This window comes from Anolis sagrei, chromosome 2 (genome assembly GCF_037176765.1).
Source record: "Anolis sagrei isolate rAnoSag1 chromosome 2, rAnoSag1.mat, whole genome shotgun sequence".
In the NCBI taxonomy this organism is placed as follows: Eukaryota; Metazoa; Chordata; class Lepidosauria; order Squamata; family Dactyloidae; genus Anolis; species Anolis sagrei.
This window is the reverse complement of record NC_090022.1, coordinates 262,242,300-262,260,957: the sequence shown is the minus strand read 5'-3', so window position 1 is coordinate 262,260,957 and position 18,658 is coordinate 262,242,300. Positions and strand designations below refer to the sequence as shown.

At 38.0% G+C, this 18,658-nt stretch overlaps 1 protein-coding gene across 1 annotated transcript in view; it reads left to right on the top strand.

The window, feature by feature from the left end:
* MRPS27 (mitochondrial ribosomal protein S27) overlaps nucleotides 1-18,658 on the top strand; it is a 65,453-nt gene that overhangs the window by 12,709 nt on the left and 34,086 nt on the right. Inside the window, exon 4 of the mRNA XM_060761690.2 lies at nucleotides 3,232-3,290. Within this exon, the coding sequence (XP_060617673.2) occupies nucleotides 3,232-3,290 (59 nt within the window). The remainder of the gene's footprint in view (nucleotides 1-3,231; nucleotides 3,291-18,658) is intronic.

Below are 18,658 nucleotides of genomic sequence, written 5' to 3'. Positions count from 1 at the left end.
TGTTTTGTAAAACAAACAAACATGTGGTTTGTTTATTCAGATGGGTGTTTTCTATTTTATTGTGACAAAAGCAAAGCAGCTGCTCCCTGTTTGACATCTTCTAGTTCACTGATAATTATGGATAGCTCAATATGCTGCTTTCATGCATGACATGAGCCCTCAAGCGCCAAAGCAAAGAGAATGGGTGATTGTTCTTTGGTATCACCCAGGGACTTGAGATCAGGTGTCCGTTGCCTTTCCTCAACATATACTGCAAATTGGGGTCTTCATTTCCACCAAGTTTTCATCTCCCAAGGAGAGGAGCTAATCCAGCACAGATTTGACTAGCAACTTCTGTGTTGGGCTGCTGTCAGTTTTCCAGCTGTATGGTCATGTTCCAGAAGCATTCTCCCCTGATGTTTCATCCATATCTAGATGTGGGTGAAGCATCAGGAGCGAATTCTTCTGGAACATGGCCAGACAACCCTGAAAACTCACAGCAACTCAGTGATTCCGGCCATGAAAACCTTCAACAACACAAGCTTCTGTGTTGTTTCGAAGCTGAACATCATCAATAGACATGTCTGCTGAAACCCTATGGATGGGGTTGCATCCTCTTCACTTCATTATATTTTGCATGTGTCAGAGGAAGGAAGAAGAAGGGGCATTACTTTATCTAATGTCAGGATAATTGCATCTTGCTCTTGCTTTATAGAGCAACTGCTTTTATGTGTCTGTGGTGCTACATCCATCACCTGAGGAACAATCTCATGGCAAGCATCCTTAACGATTCCGGCTATTTTTTAAAGAGTTTCAAAGTAGATAGAGTTTCTCCATATGTAATTATTTTCCCATTACAGTGCTGGAGAAGCAACAACTTTTAAGGTTCAGGCAAGTCCAGGTTTCAGCGTCCTACTGCTTTTTTGTATGTGGTCCTTTCTAGCCTTCCCACCATTCTGCTGTTGTCTGTGACCTGCATATGAAATGGTCCACCACCAAAGAAAATCAGCTATGAGTACAGGAATAGTACCTTCTGTATAAATCAGGAATGGGTAAAATGCCCCCACAAAGGTTGCTACATTGTAGACCAAAGTTTCTCAAATTGTGTTCCTCTAGATGTTTTTGAATTCAGCACCCACAATTCCTAAAAGCTGGTAACTGGCTGGGATTTCTGGGAGCTGAAGTCCAAAACACCTGGAGGAGCACAGTTTGAGAAACTCTGTGGTAGACCATAACATCTGGAGAATGCTATTTATCAGAACCACTCTGGCCCAGATAAAGCCATTAATTTCATGTGGGTCCATATGTGTTTTGCATTTAAGAAAATATTCATGCCAAAGTAACAACTCTGAACAAAAAACAAAACAAAAAAACAAAAAAAAACCAAACAAACAGTGCCTATGGCTTTTATTTTGGGAAGATTTTAGTACATTTTTGCTTCAATTACTTATTTAGAAAAAAATATTTTTGTTGAAAGGCCAAACAGTCATTTATAGTATTGCTTCTCTATTTCATTTCCATTGATTGGTGATCTCACCAGATCTTTCCAAGTCTTTCTTTGCCATACTAAAACATTTGAAAAGGAAAAAAAGTCAAGGGCATAGAATTCTTCTATGGTTTGATTCTGATAAAATAGCTTGAAATCTTCTTATTTACAAAGTCAAAAGGCTAACAACCCCACAGCAAACAGTCCAGTGTGAATCACCCATGCTTAAGTAGAATCTTTATTGGGATGGGGGACAGAAAACCAGATGGAAGCAGTGGTCATGGCATGGTGTAGCTGTAAGTAGGTATGTCTGGTTGGCTGCAATATTGAACATTGGAAACATCTTAAACTATTTCTCCATGTCTACTATATAATTCAATGCTTGCTTGTAGGCCAATCCATTACAGCAATCGTGTTTGTAATTCTGAACCTATTGAGAGCATTCACCAAAGATCCCTCTTAATAGTTTTATCCAGCTAAACCAGAAATCCCAATTGGATGGTGCCCATGAGGATCTTCCTCCAGGTGCAAACCAAGAATGATCAACTTGGAAGTTCCTGAACAGACTCAGAAATTGAGTGCACAGATCAAAAGACAACCTGGCAAAATGGCACTGCCTAAAAGAATCCTTTATCCTGTGCTGCTGTGGAGCAGAACAAACAACTCCATGCCTGTATGATTGTCCACAATGTCCTGCCTCATGCACAGAGGAAGAATTGCTTAAAGCTACAGTTAATGCTGTCGCTGTTGCCTGGTTTTGGTCAAAAATTATTTAGCCGCTTGTTCTCCTTCTGTTTTATCAGTTTTATACTTATGTATGCAATGCTTTTGATACAAAATAATAATAATCTGTGTCCCAAATAAAAACCGACTTGAGAAGAGTTTAGCAGATGACCCAGTTTTGACAAAACATATTTATGTATTATTGAATATGCTTGAGTTTATATGTAGTGTGTTTTTCAAAGACCTTTGATGATTATGTTTACAGACAGGTCTTTGTACACATATGTAAAACACAGATATGTTTGATCATAATATAAACAGTTGTGGATCAGAGATACAACCTGTCCATGCAGATCTGTAGAAGTGTAGCTTTTTGACTTAAATATTGAAAAAGAATATTTTCCACCCTTCTCCCAATACGGAATATCAGGTAGCTTACAACAAGGTTAAAACAATTTAGAGGTAAAACCCTAATGATAAAAAACAAACCACAATTTAAAAAATTAAACCACAATTAAACTACATTATATTAAATACTATTAATTTTAAAAGTGTCAAATCATTTAAAAATATTGTCGAAGGCTTTCATGGCCGGAATCACTGGGTTGTTGTAGGTTTTTTCGCGCTATATGGCCATGGTCTAGAGGCATTCTCTCCTGACGTTTAGCCTGCATAGATGCAGGCGATACGTCAGGAGAGAATACCTCTAGACCATGGCCATATAGCCTAAAAAAACCTATAACAACCCATTTAAAAATAAACATTAAGATTAAAATGCAGCACTTATCTCCCAATAAACATAATCTGCAACCAATTAATAATCAAATGTCTGTTTAAGTAAAAATATTTTTCATCTGTTGAGGAAAAGAGATCTGAGATTCAGTTTGGCCTTCTGTGGACAGGAATTCCACAGAAGGAATCCCTCCCATTGATTCTCTTGGTGAATAATATCGTATAATGAATTATACAGTTTTAACAGAATTGGGATGCTTCTTAAAGTTACATTATGCAATATATTTCTAAAGCCTTTTTTTCTCCCTCAGTTTATAGATAACGTTTCTTCTCGCGAGCAAGTGGACCAAGCTGAATATTATGTCTACAAGTAAGCAAACTTTGGTTTTTTGGCTTTAAAAAAAAAAATCATTTCTGAGTTAGAGAAGTCATAAAAAACAATACATATGTTTTCTTCCAGGCCTTGGTCAGAATCAATCAAGTTTTGCTCTCAAGTGCATTATAGATAATCAAACTTTCTGTTACTGATAACTAAGGCCACAGCTCTTTATTAGAGGACACTTCTTTTTCTTCAGTGAGAACATGAACTATAGAGAAAACCCTATTTTATATGCCTTGAAAAATTCAAGGACAATATCTAATATCTCTGCAACTGCAGAATAGTGGGAAATGATGATGCCTAGGACATTTATTGTTTACTTTTTAATACCATCCACATTTAATTCTATTTTAATGTTTGTATAATTTTAGTTTTCAAATTGTATTTCATTTGATTTTACTGTAAGTTAGACCACCATTATTCCCATTTTATAAAATGAGGTTAATGGTAGAAAGAGAGCTAGCTTCCATAAGAATCAGGATGTGTCCTTAATGGACAGCTTGTTTATGAAACAGTGTCCAAGTCAAACTTGCATTATACAGTATTGGCACTTATCTGTGGTTTCACTTAAACAAAAAGTACCAGATACGTCTTATTTTACTGAAAGGGGCTTTGTTTTCTGCAGTTTTATATTTCATTCCTTCATTATTCAGTTTTTCTTTGAAAAAAGGTTGTAAGAAATGAAATTACATGACTATTTACAGCAGGAAATTGGCAACTGTGAATGCTTAAGCGTACTTCACCACCACACCTCTCCTGCAAACAAAACACAGACATACACACATTAGGAGGTGTGGGGCCATTTCCACCATGTTTTGGGGGCCTTTCTGGGCCATTTTAACTATAAGTTGAGCAGAAGAAATTTCCTATTCACCTCCTATCTCAAAAAAGACCTCTCCTATACCTGAATTTATCCAAGGATGCCACAAATATAGTGAAATGTTCTCCTAGCCCTTGGTGTACCTTTTGGTAACATTGCAAATGAAAAATGTTGCTAACATTATTTTGAGACCTGGAAGGGCCATTAAGTTTTGGAAACATTCTGGAGCAAAACAAACAAACAAACAAAAAACCCAAACAATTGCTTGTGTGTGTGCAAAGCCCCCCCCCCCCTTCTCCCTTGGGATCACAAAAGCAGTCCTGTGGGGTCAAATGGGGCTTTGGGCTGCATTTTGCCCACCCCTGATTTATAACATTTCTTTCTGCTTTGTGTTTTTGAAGACCACAATTAAAGCTGCTCTTTTAAAGACTTAGAATTCTTTTTCTGTTCTGTTTTTATAAAGAAAGGTGTTCTGGCAGAGTCTTTTGATCCTCCTTTGACTAATATTAAGATTAATTGGTTAATCCAATTTTATACCCACATTTTCACTATGTATTTTGACACCTTGTTTAAAGCAGCCGACTTATTATATTGGATCATGGTATACTTCTATTGGCAAAGGATACACACTAATATAACTAAAAATGAAGAGATTTATTTTTAAAAGTGTCTGAATCAGCAATGCTTTCCCAGTTTTCCTATTTTAGTTATTTTGCTGATTAGTAGCTACAGTTGTCTACTTGAAGGATTGGGGCCCTATTAATTTGCCTCCCCAATGGAAGGACTTTCATTAGCTGAAAGGGAGTGGGACAGTTCAACTTCCTGAAATTCCCACTCCATAAAAGTCCCAAAAGAAAGTTAGAGAAGCCCTAGAATAGATTTGGGGAGTGGGTGTGACATAATTTGATTGATTGATTGACAGTATTTATATTCTGACCTTCTGACCCTGAAGGGGACTCAGGGCAGATCACAGAACACCTATATGGCAAATATTCAATGCCATTATACACTGAGAAGACAGACAACAGTACACATAAAGGTATTTAGGCTTTCCCCATCTTCGGCGTCTTGGAGGTTGCGCTCAATTCTGGCCACCAGTGTGGCAGGATGTGTGTGTTTGTGCTGTTACTCCATCCTTCATGCTGAAGAGCCCTGTTCATAAACTTTCTACTTTTGATTGAATTGCTGGCATTTCCTTATGGTACTATTAAAATACCTTTCTGCTAAGCGGTACCTATTTATCTACTCACAGCTGTTTCCAATCTGTTAACTGAGCAGTGAGCTAGGCTGAAGGTCAGGTGCTCCCCCCATACCCGGCCAAGATTTATTGTAGCTGGTGGTTAACCTTTTATGCTAAAGCCAGGCCCAGGCTTTAGCACAGGGAGAAGGGAGAAGTCTCATTGTGCTGGAATAACATTGCATTTCACTCATTGTAATCTGGAAGTCTCCATTATCATCTTGTTCCCTTTTCCACAATGTAGATCTTTGTACCTCAAAGCTCCGAGGAGATAAAAATTCCAAAATGGTATCAATACTGAAATTGCATCTAGGTTGATTTTGAATTATAATATATAATATACATTTTTAGAATTGAAGTAAGATCCTTATTTTGAAATCAGGGTTTCAAGTCAATGTTTTTGTTGTTTGGCTTGGCTAGATTTGCAATAGATTGGTAGATCCAGAATTTCTTGTTTGATCTCTGATATTACCTTTGGTAAACAAGACTTGCCCCAATACATACCCATACTGTTAGGAGTGTTGGCATCAGGACTTGGCTTTTTTGGACTGTGCCAAGTAGTCATCATTCTTATGGGACACACTTCTGCCCTAGATTCCTTCTTAATTCCTACCCCCAATACAACATTACAAGTGGCTCCTTGAAGCCGGATGTATAGCCACTCTTTTAATTTCTGACAGTACCCTCAGCCTAGCATTGCCCTAGGTCATTGTGAAGTATAAAGATTGACTAAATTACCTAACAAGTAGGTAATCCACAGCCAACAAGTGCTGTCAGCTGATGGAAGGACTATAAAATAACGTGTGATAAGAAAACCAAAAGTACTCCAAGCCATCTCACAACAATAAGGTGGGCTCAGACACAAAGCCAAAAGGTGCACTCCTCACTACATTTGAAACCCCCTTAAATGTGAAAAGAACTGTGCACTCATGTGTGAATAGGCTTGAATCACTTTCTCTAAGCTAAGACAGATTTAGTGGTCTCCTTAACCTCTTTTCTCCCAATATGAACATCAATGGGAGAAGGGTCACAATTCTGTCAGGATGCATTTCACCGGCTTCCTGATGCCTCTCACCTGAATCTCACCTCCTGTAGACGAATGGGGGAGAGATGCCTCACAACAGAGTTTTTACAGTGCCTTTGTTGATGTTTGGATAGGAGAATGGAAGAAGGTTCCCTTTGCTTGTGAATCCATTGTGGACATATTCTTAAATATTCCCCTAATAAAATGCAATTAATCAAGCTACTAAACTTGTGGAAGTGCCTCACCTATGGTCTAATCACACCACTATTCATAAAGCCTCAGATTGTATACATCTTAAAATGCTCTTTGATGTTGTCAAATATTGCAGGCTACGTTAAAGATTAGTAGGTACAAAAAATAAGATTTCAGGCACTGAGAAAAGATTGTGCTGTGCAGTGGTGACCTAATAATCAAAAGTCTATACACCATGCTGGTTTGGGCCCCAGAGACAGTCTTCATTTGCATATACTTTCAGCATCAGAAACATTTAATTATTGTTTCATTATTAGCCATCCTGCTCATGCAGTAACAGCTGGGAAATGGGGTACAGATGTCATAGAAAGGTCAGAAATAGTTGGAAAACACAGATGGCAGTCAAGATGGCTGGCCACCTGCCTACAACAGGTATTATAAGTAATTATGATTTTAACACATGCAAAAAAATTTTTTAAAGTAAGCTTCATTAGATTTGTTTTTATCCTGATATACTTGTTTTGTGTGTAATTTAATGGGAGAAACTATGATTGTATAGTTAACCTAGGTCAGTTGGGCACTTGCGAGAAAGGAATGTCTTAAGTGAACTAGAGAAGAGTGAAGGGATCTAAGAATAGAAATTAGATTTATGGAAATGACCCATAGCATCTGTGGAAGGGGAGGCGGTCAATAATATTTCTTTGTCTATTACGTACACAGTCAAACATCTGTGCCTGCTTGGGAAGTTAATTACAAAGCAAGTTAAGCACCAACTGGCAAACTGAAAGATTTTTATAAGTGTTAATTGATCTGTTTTTGATTAGGTGTTAATTGATTGGTTTCTAGAATTTGTGATCTGCTGAGTTATCTGCATATTGTTTCCATTTCAGTTTCACTCTATTTTGTTTTAGATGTACTTCTTGGAATTAACTTTTTTTAAAAAAAACCCATTGTTTTAATGTCAAATGGTAGAAACAAAGTGTAATGTTTAAAAATGAAACAAAATAAGTACAAAGACAAATTATACGTTTCTGAAAACAGTTCATTTCTTCATGTATAGAAGCATGCATAATGTGAGAGATATTATACACACCATACAGATATATTCACTAGGAATTGGTGGTTGGCTATCTCAGATATACATACTTAGTGGAAAATTCGCTTTTGTCACTGTGCAAAATGACACAGACACTTCAAAGTAGTCATTTAAGATAAACTGAAGTATAAAACTCCATGAACCAGATTGGCCTACATTTTTGAACTTACTAACTTTCCATAATTTCCCCAATTCAGTATGTAACCTCCATGCTTACTGCAAACAATAAATTCTGATGACAGAACCAGAATCATTCAGATGTATAGATATTCAAAGACCTCTTGGGAATGAAGAGAGAAAAATTAAAATTACCTTGTTAAATTGACAAGTAATTTCTTAATGCCCAGTGACTAATTTACTATAGTATATCAATCACTGCTATATGACTTTGTATTTGACTATCTCATTACTGAGGGCAAGGATTCTGGTGTTTCCTTGGCAGGGTTGATGCACAGATCAAATTGAAATTAATGAAATTAAAATTGTGTGATATATTGTTTAACCCTAAAAGCATATGCCATGGTTTGTGTGCGTTAGTAAAGAATTAACTTAATTTTTAAAAGTGCAAACTTCCAGCAATATTGAAAAACTATAAGTAGGCTTTTCTTTAACATTGTCTTGAGTTTAAAAGATAAACGGTATGCAAAAATGCAGAGTGAAAATCATTTCTAAAGGAAAAAGTGAAGTGCTGTATAGGAAAACATTTCTCGGGTTTGTATAACACCTTGTGATATTTCTAGAATATAGTTTGTCACCTTTTCATCAGTGGCTGTTTCCTCAATTTTTGTTGGACAAAAAATAGTTTTGGATGTAATTAGAGCAGCAACAAAGCAAGTTCTTCAAATGCTTCTTATATAACAAGCACATATCCACAGGAGATACATAACAACAACATCTTTATTCTTATATCCTATACCATTTCCCCAAAGGGACTCGGGGCAGCTTACAGACGGCACAAAGTGCCTAAAAACAAACATAAAAGTGAACGTAATATAAAATACAATAAAATAAAACACATGTACCTATAAAAACATCAATCCAGATTCAATCAAGCTATGATCCTCTAACCGTGGAGGTAAATTACTGGAAAACATTGGAAAAAAATAAGTGCTAGCTGCAGTAATGGAGAGAGGACATGGGATAAAGTGCAGGATGTGCGATTACTATGTAGGACAACTCGGGACTAAATATTCTCAAAGGTTTGATTGAAGAGCCATGTCTTCAAGTCCCTATGAAATGAGAACAGTGTTGAGGCCTCCCTAATCTCCCTGGGATGGGAGTTCCAAAGCTGGGGGGCCACCACCAAGAAAGCCTTCTCCCTCGTCCCCACCAACCATACTTGTGATAGTGGTGGGACTGAGAAGAGGGCCACCCCGGCAGATCTTGGAGTGGCCGAGGGGTAAAAGGAAAGGGCCTGAGGTTGTTAGGAATTGTGGGAGTTGAGGTCCAAATGTATGTATGTATGTATGTATGTATGTATGTATTTATTTATTTACTATGCTTCTATACCGCCATTCTCAGCCCGAGGGCGACTCATGGCAGTTTACAAAATGGCACAATTCCAAAGCATCTGGAAGGCCCAAGTTTCCCCATGCCTGATCTTCATTGTAGAATTAATGCAGTTTGACACCACTTTAACTGCCCTGGCACAATGCTATGAAATCATGAGAGCTGTAGTTTACCAAGTATTTAGCTTTCTCTGACAAAGAATGCTGGTGCTCCACCAAATTACAACTTTCATGATTCCATAGCATTGAGCAATAGTAGTTAAAGTGTGTGCCAAACTGCATTAATTTTACAGTGTAGATGTACCCCACCCCACCCCCCATGTCAGTAACACAGTATCCGGCTACTGCCTGCCTTTGGTTTCAAGTGAAGAAGGTTTGCGCTTGGTTACAGAGGGAATATTATCTAGGATTTGTTTGTTTACAAAGAACCAAACACAGCTTTCTTCTTCTAAGAAGAATAGAAACAGAAATGCAAAACAAACCAACCAGGGAAGGACATCTAATAAAATAATAATCTGAAACTAGTTTCATTGTGAGTTAACCTGTGTCCCGGCTTCCCTACAATACTGCTCCTCCTCCTTGTGTGTGTGTGTGTATCATAAAATGTTTTCATCTATTAATAAAGAGTTGATACTATTCTTCATTGCAGAGGTGCAGTCCCATTGAAGACAGAATACATAAGGAAATAGACAACAAAATCATATGGTTTTTCAAAAGATTCCGAAGATAAAGAAAGCAGTCAGCAAAGATTTCCTTGCTGGATCTGAATACAAATTCCTTTAATAATCCAGTGTTGGAACACACACACACACACACACAGGAGAACGAGGGAGTGAGTTGTTGCCATGGCAACCGTGCGGTGCTTTCCCTCATCATCTTGTGCAATCACAATAAGGCCTCACGGACAACAAGATGCTTGTTTGAATAATATTTTCCCATGTTACTTCTATCATGGGAGGTTTTATTCTTTTCTTTTTTTTAATTTTAAGGAAGCTATCCAAACCGTTTAACTTCTTAGTCTGCAAACATTATCCAAATGTCAGCAATTGTAGAATTCATTGGATAATAAAACTCCTATTGCCTTTTCCAGTAAAGCTGCGGGTCAGATTAGCTCGTTAGCTGCATTTTATCTCTCTCAAATGAAATTACACAGAATGTGTTTATACAGCATGCCCCCTGAGTCTTTGTAGACGTCGGCAGTATATATTTACCCAATTCCCCATTATATCAATAGGAATGAATGTTTTCTGAAATAGCCTCTCAGATTGGACTACAATTTATTAATTAATCACATACTCAATCTGGCAAATGCTTTATGACACGTCAAAAGGTATTTTTAATTATTCAAAATCCTGGAATGACTAGCTATATCCGTAAGTTAACAACAGGATGCAAAAACTGTGAAGATAGGAAGCTTTGTGCACTGTTTATTTGATTCTAAGATGTACTTTATTTACCCCACAATATTCTAAAAATAGAATATCAACTTAGAATTGTGGGTGCTTTTTATATATAATTAAATCCCTTTTTTTGTAGTACTGAAATGGGTGTGCATTTTATAATCGATGTCTTGGAATCTAAGAAATACAGTATTTTATAGACAGCTAATATTGAAAGAGACGTTGTTTTAAAAGGGGAATTTGCAGAGATGTTCCCAATGCCCATGTGTCCTGATTTACTGCCAAAATACCCTGTTTCTGCGGTAGGCCTTTGTTTACAGAAAATTCTGATTGTATGAGAAAACATCGCTGCAGAGAGGAAATTACTATTCACGGATAACAGTATATCTGGACAAAACCGGCTAGTTAGAACTCCCAAGTTTCCCAGTCATTCTGAAGTTATGTTTGTAACAGACTAACAGATAAGATTGATTCATTAAGACAGTCATGGTCAGAGAACAATAGAGTATAGTTGTGCTATAGTTGTGTCATTGTTCAGGTCCTAATTCTTTACTATAATATCCATGTTAGTCTATTCCTAGCACAGCACTAATCAATAATGTCAGAAACAAGAATAGATAAATAGAAGTGTCAAGAAGGAAAAAACTCTGTATTAAAACACATCTTGTTGATGTAGCTTGAGCGTTTGACTCTGGAGAGCAGAGTTTGAATCCCAGCCTAGCCATGTAAATCCCTGGGCAAGTCGCAGGCTCTTGGCCCCAGAAAACATTGTGATAGGATTGACTTAGGGAAGGAATGGGCAAACATCACTGAAATAGGGTCAGCAGTATAGTCACTCTATTGTCACCAGGTGTAGGAAGGATGAGCAACTAAAATGTCGCTCTCATGGAAACCACTGCTGCTCTTTCTCAGCATGAACCAAGTTAAAATTGTTTGTCTTCCCTGGATAACAATTCAATTTGAAATCAATGTGCTTGTTTCAAAACACCTTGTTTCAAAGATCAATTTGTCTCTAATATCCTACTGAAAATTAACAGTATGATGGCACAGGTGGTAGCAGTGGTGCAAACGCTGCACACAAAAGTGGAGGGGGGGGGATGTGAGGTCATTGATTTGTATTTGAAAATGTTGATTGATTGATTGATTGATTTTATATTAAAATATGAAGTAAGAAGCTGTTGGGAAGGGAGAAAGAATTGACTCCCGCCCTGGAGTTTCCACAGATGTATAAACTCAATTTTCCTAGTTTCCAACAGACTTCACAACCTTTGAAGATGCCTGCCATAGATGCAGGCGAAACGTCAGGAGAGAATGCTTCTAGAACATAGCCATATAACCCGAAAAACCTACAACAACCCAAAGAATGGAATGTTTGCGTGAATGCTGATTGGTGGATTGTTTGAGGAAACTTGCTTGAAGCAGGTGAATCTAAAGCAGTGATTTCCAAACTTTCATCCTTTTGGACTTCAGCTCCCAGAAGCATTGACTGCCTTAGTCAATGATCAGGAATTATGAGAGCCAAAGCCCAAAAATACTTGAAAGACCAGAGTTTTGGAAACACTTGTCTAAAGTCTCGAGTAGAGTGAAGTTAGAAAAGGATTTGAATTAGACTAGAGTTGTACTGAGAAAAGAGAATTTGATAATATAATAATTATTTATAGCCAGCCCTATCTCTCCAAGGGGACTCAGCTGAATTAAGGGTTTGAATTAGCGTAAAGAGGATTGAGAGTGTGTTTATCCAGTCTTGTAAATGCAATAAAGAAATAATCTTCTGTGATACTGCCCATTGGAAGCTGCCCATAAACACATCCTTGGAGGACCTACACTTTCCAAGAAAAGTGATATCTAGACAAAAAAGGCAAACATGTCTTTACTTGATGGTTTTCAATTTCACAGGGGGCCTGTGCCCCTAATCCCAACAAATGTGGGGAGCTAACTGTATAACACAAATCATAGAAGATGCCTCACACATTCCCCTACTATTTATTTTCATTGAGACAGCTGCACTTGCTATCTTTCTCAGATATATATCCCATTTCTCTACTCACTTACATACATAAATGGGGTGCCCTTGTTTCTCTTAAGAGGATTCCCCAACATCTAATTACGAATTATAGGGGGGAAAGGTGTCAGCAGCTAGAACAACCAAAAGAGGCGGATAGAGCTAATTGTCTAACAACTTACTGTTAGAAGCAACTACCTCTTGGGTATAATTTAAGCAGTATAATTTTGTTCAGTACAATAAAGCTTTTAAAATTAATTACATATTTATAAGTCTGAAGTATCACTTGCACTAGTGATCTGTACCACTTTTAGCATAGCTGTAGTACAATTTGGAGGTAGCTGTCTTTGGGGCCTTATTAGTCAAACAGATGGAATTTAGAAAATATATTCAAGCCTATTTTCCAAGTGTGGAGTTTTGCTGCTTCTGTCCCAGCCCACATATTCTCCTGTGTGAGAAGCTGTAAACATTATGAGCTTTGAATCCTCATATTCCCTAGCCTGTATTTGAAATATGCAGTTGTTGTTCGCCTTCTGCCTTATGGCAACCCTAAGGCAGGCATGGGCAAACATCAGCCCTCCAGGTATTTTGGACTTCAACTCCTACAATTCCTAACAGCCAGTAGGATTGACTTAGGGATTGACTTAGGGCAGTCATGGGCAATATATGTTTCAGTAGAAACATGTATTTGCATTGAAAAAACTTTGTGCAAACATTTTTTTCTGATGCATCCAAGCCCTCTTAAAGTGGAAGTGTTCCCTGTCTGCCAGCCATAAAGCCACTGATGTGCACTGAGTCCAGGGTTTTAGGTCCTTGCCCCTGATGTGCACTGAGATCTGAGTTTTAGGTCCTTGCCCCGCTATGATTCAGAGGTGGATTCTAAAAAGAAGGAAGAAAGGGCAAACAAAGAAATGAGGCATCACTTCTAAGACTAATTGGTTTTTATTTTTGCATAAGCTTTTGTAGCTATAGCACAATAATAATAATAATAATAATAATAATAATAATAAATAAGCAAAGTATGGATCATCAACATTGCAATGCCAGGTGACAGCAGGATTGAAGAGAAACAACTGGAAAAGCTGACACCATACAATGATTTAAAGATCGAACTGCAAGGAGAGTAAAGGTGGTGCCAGTGGTGATTGACACACTGTGCATAAAGACCTTGGCCTGCACTTAAACACAATCGGTGCTGACAAAATTACCATCTGTCAGCTGCAAAAGACCACACTACTGGTATCTGCATGCATTATTCGCTGATACATCACACAGTCCTAGACACTTGGAAAGTGCCCGACGTGTGATCCAATACAACAGCCAGCAGAGTGACCTTGTTTGCAGTGCACTATTATTTATTTATTATTTATTTACCGCCTTTCTCAGCCTGGAGGTGACTCAGGGCAGTTCACAGCCGGCAACAATTTGATGCCTCCACAATTGTAAAATACAATTAAAACAGATATGAATACAATTAAAACATTTAGCATATATTATAAAAACATACAAAGCCATAAAAACACAAAAGTCCCCTACCTACTTCCCTCAATCCTTACCCCTCCCTCATCTAGTTGTTCCATTATTTCATTTTTACCTGATTAAGTTGCATTAGCAAAAGCTTGCTCGAAGAGCCAGGTTTTAACCTTTTTGCAGAATGTCAGAAGGTGGGGGCGATCTTATATCTGTGGGAAGGGTGTTTCACAGCTGAGGGGCCACCGCTGAGGTCCTGTCTCTTGTTCCTGCCAAACGCATCTGTGAAGGAGGCAGCGCCGAGTGCAGGGCCTCCCCAGAAGATCTTAGAGTCCTAGATGGTTCATAAGGAGAGATACATTCGGACAGAACCGTTTAGGGCTTTGTAGGCTAAAGCCCGCATTTTGAATTGTGCCCAGTAGCAATCTTGTTGTTATTATCATCATCATCATCATCAACAACAACAACAACAAACTCCAAAGGCTCTGGCATAAACCAGTACAGGTAGTCCCAGTGGTCATCGGCACACTGAGTGCTGTGCCAAAAAATCTCAGCCGGCATTTGGAAACAATAAACATTGACAAAATCATGATCTGTCAGCTGCAAAAGGCCGCCTTACTTGGATCTGCACGCATCATTCGAAAATACATCCCAGTCCTAGACGCTTGGGAAGTGTTTGACTTGTGATTTTGTGATACGAAATCCAGCACATATATCTCGTTTGCTGTGACATACTGTTTTGGTGTCAGTAAAATAATAATAGCAACAACTTTATTTTTGTACCCTTCCTCCATCTCCATGAAGGGACTCGGAGTGGCTTACATGGGGACAAGGCACTACTTCTTTGGATACTGTATGGGGCAGGAGATTGCAAAGAGAAAGAGAAACTGTATCCTTGTATTTTTGGAAGTGTGGCTGTGCAGCACTCAATGTAACACTTAGGCAACAAGCGTGCTTTATAAAAAGAAATAAAATATTTTGCATGCATAGCTATGGCTGAAACAACAATTAAAATGAAATTTATCACTTAAATTCTTGGCCAAAAATATCTGCAGGTTTGGTAGCCCATTTACAATGGCAGGTGACTAATGATTATGTTTCCGAGGATTATTGACTGAACAGTGTAAACGACAGGATTCTATGAGTAGGGAAGCGGCAAGGAAAGAAGCCGTGTCTTTGTTTTCAAGGGCAACAAAGGCATTCTTTCTTCCCCATTTGATTTCTATAACTGTGTAAAATATGCCTTCTCTTCTGCCATTGTTGTAGCTGTAAAAAAATACTTGCTCAAGGAGAATGCATTTTCTTTAACATTCCTGGAAATGTATGTATGTATGTATATATTGGAACGCCTGAACTTCTGCTAGGAATTTGAAGATAGAGTGGTTAAGTTGAAATGTGGATTGGGTCTTTTATTGTAGCAACTTGTGCATTGAATAGGTTGAGCAAGGACTTGAAAAGAAGTGCGGGGCAAGGACTTGCATACATCCAAGAGGGTGCAGTGTTGACATAGGCAAGGAAATGAAAGGAAAGCTCCTTCTACTCATGCATGATTAAAAAGGAGCAAAGGGGGTTTGTGGGACACTTTTCTTTGACAGTGAGGCATGATCCGCTGCCCGTGGGCTTTCTCCCATTGCTTGCAGCTTGAAATGGCAGACAAAAGAGATTTCTTGGTGACGTCCTCTGAGCTAAGCCCGCCTAGAATCTATTTGATCATTAAGCTTTGTACCTAAAAATATGCCCGAGATGAAAGGATATGGTGGGGGTTTTTTTTCCAAGCTAAAGCTTTAACCCATGGCTATGACTTGCATTTGGAAAGTGAAGTAGCCTTGGATTGGCTCCAAGAGATCAGCTTATTGCTGGCTGTTTAAAACTTGCATCAGCAATTGTTGTATTTGTTTCCTTGTGGGGACTTCTTTTCAAATCATTTGGGAAGCTGAAGTGAACAGGAGAAAATACGTTTTGTGAAAGTAAATGAGCATGTGCTGATTGGAAAGGGAGGTATACATACAATGTATGCTGTTGCATTTCAAGTGGCTCCATGGGACCTCTGTCGTTCTGAGGTACGATTTGGACTTGGCTCTCCAGTCAGCATCCAATATGGAGGCAGAGACATATCAGGCTGTTTTGGATCTATATGACTGAGCATGCTGCATTATATGTATGTGTATACATGCTCTTAATCTGTAATGGGGTGTGTGGTTTTAGAACACTAAGAAATCATGAAAAATGTCACTTGTTCCGTTGTGACTCCCCCAGCCCAAATTAGACTAACTCAAACAATATTTAAGCACTTACAAATAAAATAATTCAACAACAGACGACCGTAATTTGTGCACAGACTCCCAACTAATTCCAGTTTTCTTTGTCTTTGTTATGAATTCCTTTCCCTTTCTCTTTTGTTTTCTTTCCCCCTTTCAGTTAGAGAAAGACTGAGCGCTCCCTTTGTCTGGCAGTCATTTTCCTGGCTGCATGAGCTTAATTCCAATGAAATCAGTGGTTCTGTGTGTGCATTACTGAGTGTATGTACTTTCAGTGCTGTTGGCACACTGCATGCTTTCAGTATGAATAGTTTATATTGAAGCATGTCAGTACAGTTGTTTGCCACATGGTGGCACTTTGCAGAACTTTAAGAGACTTGATAATTAAAAAATAAATGAAAAAGCTCAGTGCAGTACAGAAAATAGTGGGGGCTGCCATGGATGAAGGTACCATAATCCTCGATGCTGAAACTGGAAGCAGCTCCAAATGCACATTACTGCTTCCGCCTAAGTTTTGTTGGTGATAAATTATGCAGTGGAGAGGCATTCCAGCTTTTTCGCTGATACGTTCAGCATTAATAATAAGACTTTATTCGCTACCTACCTTTCCTCATAGTTTGAGGCAGATTACAACACAGTCACAACACGTCAACATAAAATATATACAGTAAAACACATCCATCAAAGCACATTCTCCGCAGATTAAAATACAGTAATAGAATGTTAATTTAAAATCATATTTAAAATAGACTAGTAGGCCTCCAGACCAATTATACTTTTCCAGTTGGAGATGAAATTCCTCATTGCTGACTACATGGGGACCTGGACTATGGAGTACCATCTCCAGGATGAGACCAATGGAAGATGAGCTCCCAATCATTTTAAAATGCGCAAGTGTGACCCAGCCCTTCATCCAATATCAATCAGAATTGTGGAAACAGATTAAGAAGATTCACACACCCCAGTCTGTTTCAGTTTTCTTTTTTCCTAGCCTCAAAATGCCAAGCCAATGTAAAAAGTATCAAACAAGGTCATTATTTCAGATTGACTCTTTCTCTATACTTGTCTCTGTTAACATTTGACCAGAATGATAACAAGGACTAAGTCAGGCCTGGTGGCAGAGGCCTGACTTAGCACAACAGGCATCTGCCAAATTTATAGTGTGCTGAGCATGGGACTATGACTAGTAACTATGACTCTAGAAACCAGCACTCAAATCCCTGTCTTCCATGAAACCTTCTGGGTGAGCTTGAGTAAGGCACACCCTTTCTCAGCTTTAGATGAAGTCAATGGCAAACATCTTCTGAATAAATCTTGTCAATAAAACCCTGTGGTAGGTTCACCTTTGGGTTATTATAGGTAGGTAACAGAAAGGACTTGTGAAGAGACTCGTTTAATGTAGTTGTTTACTACTCATAGGCATCCCCTTCAGTGCCATGCTTGCGATCAGATATGCTTCACAATGAGAAACATGAAATTGGTCCCATAGTGTGTAGCATTATCGAGCTCCAAGGAAAGACGGATAATAAATTATTATTATTATTATTATTATTATTAGCCTAACTTCTGATTCTTGTAATCTCCCAGCTGAGGTATTACAGAAGGATTCTATGTATTCATAATAGTACAGCATCGTTCTAGTATTTGATATTCTAGATGAAATGTAGAGGCAATATCATGTCATCTCTTGGAAACTACTATATATAATGCTTGAAAAACCAAGTTAGTACTATTCTGATTCAGCGAATCCTTGCTATCCACTGGGGTCTGATCCCAGGACTTCTTGTGGAATACAAAATCTGTGTATGTTCAAGTACCAGTATAAACAATAGCATATAAAATGTCAAAATCAAGGTTTCCTTTTTTGGAAAATGATATTTGAATATTTTCAAGCCGTTGATGGTACAAACTGTAGATGCAGAATCTGTGTCTATGGAGGGCCAAATGTACATCATTGATACAGAAGGTTTAACTTGCAAAGTGCTATATAGTGCAATATAATCAGATTATATTGAACAAAGTAAAATATAATCTGACATGATGCCACAAGGAAGTGAATGTATATTATTGTTGTTTTAAACTGTTTATTTTATTATATTTTATACTTATTGATGTATTTGATTGTTGTTTACATGATTTTAAAATGTTGTAAGACACTTTGTTTCCCATGAGGGAGAAAAGTGGGATATAAATAAAGATTTATTATTAATTATATTATTATAGTCTCCACTACATTTATACAACCTTATGTGTGTTTCAGATCACATCTTTATGTATCTTCAGATTAATTTGCATTTTCCCTAGAAGATAAGAATGATGTCATTGGTTATTTTTTACTGATGGAATACTGAC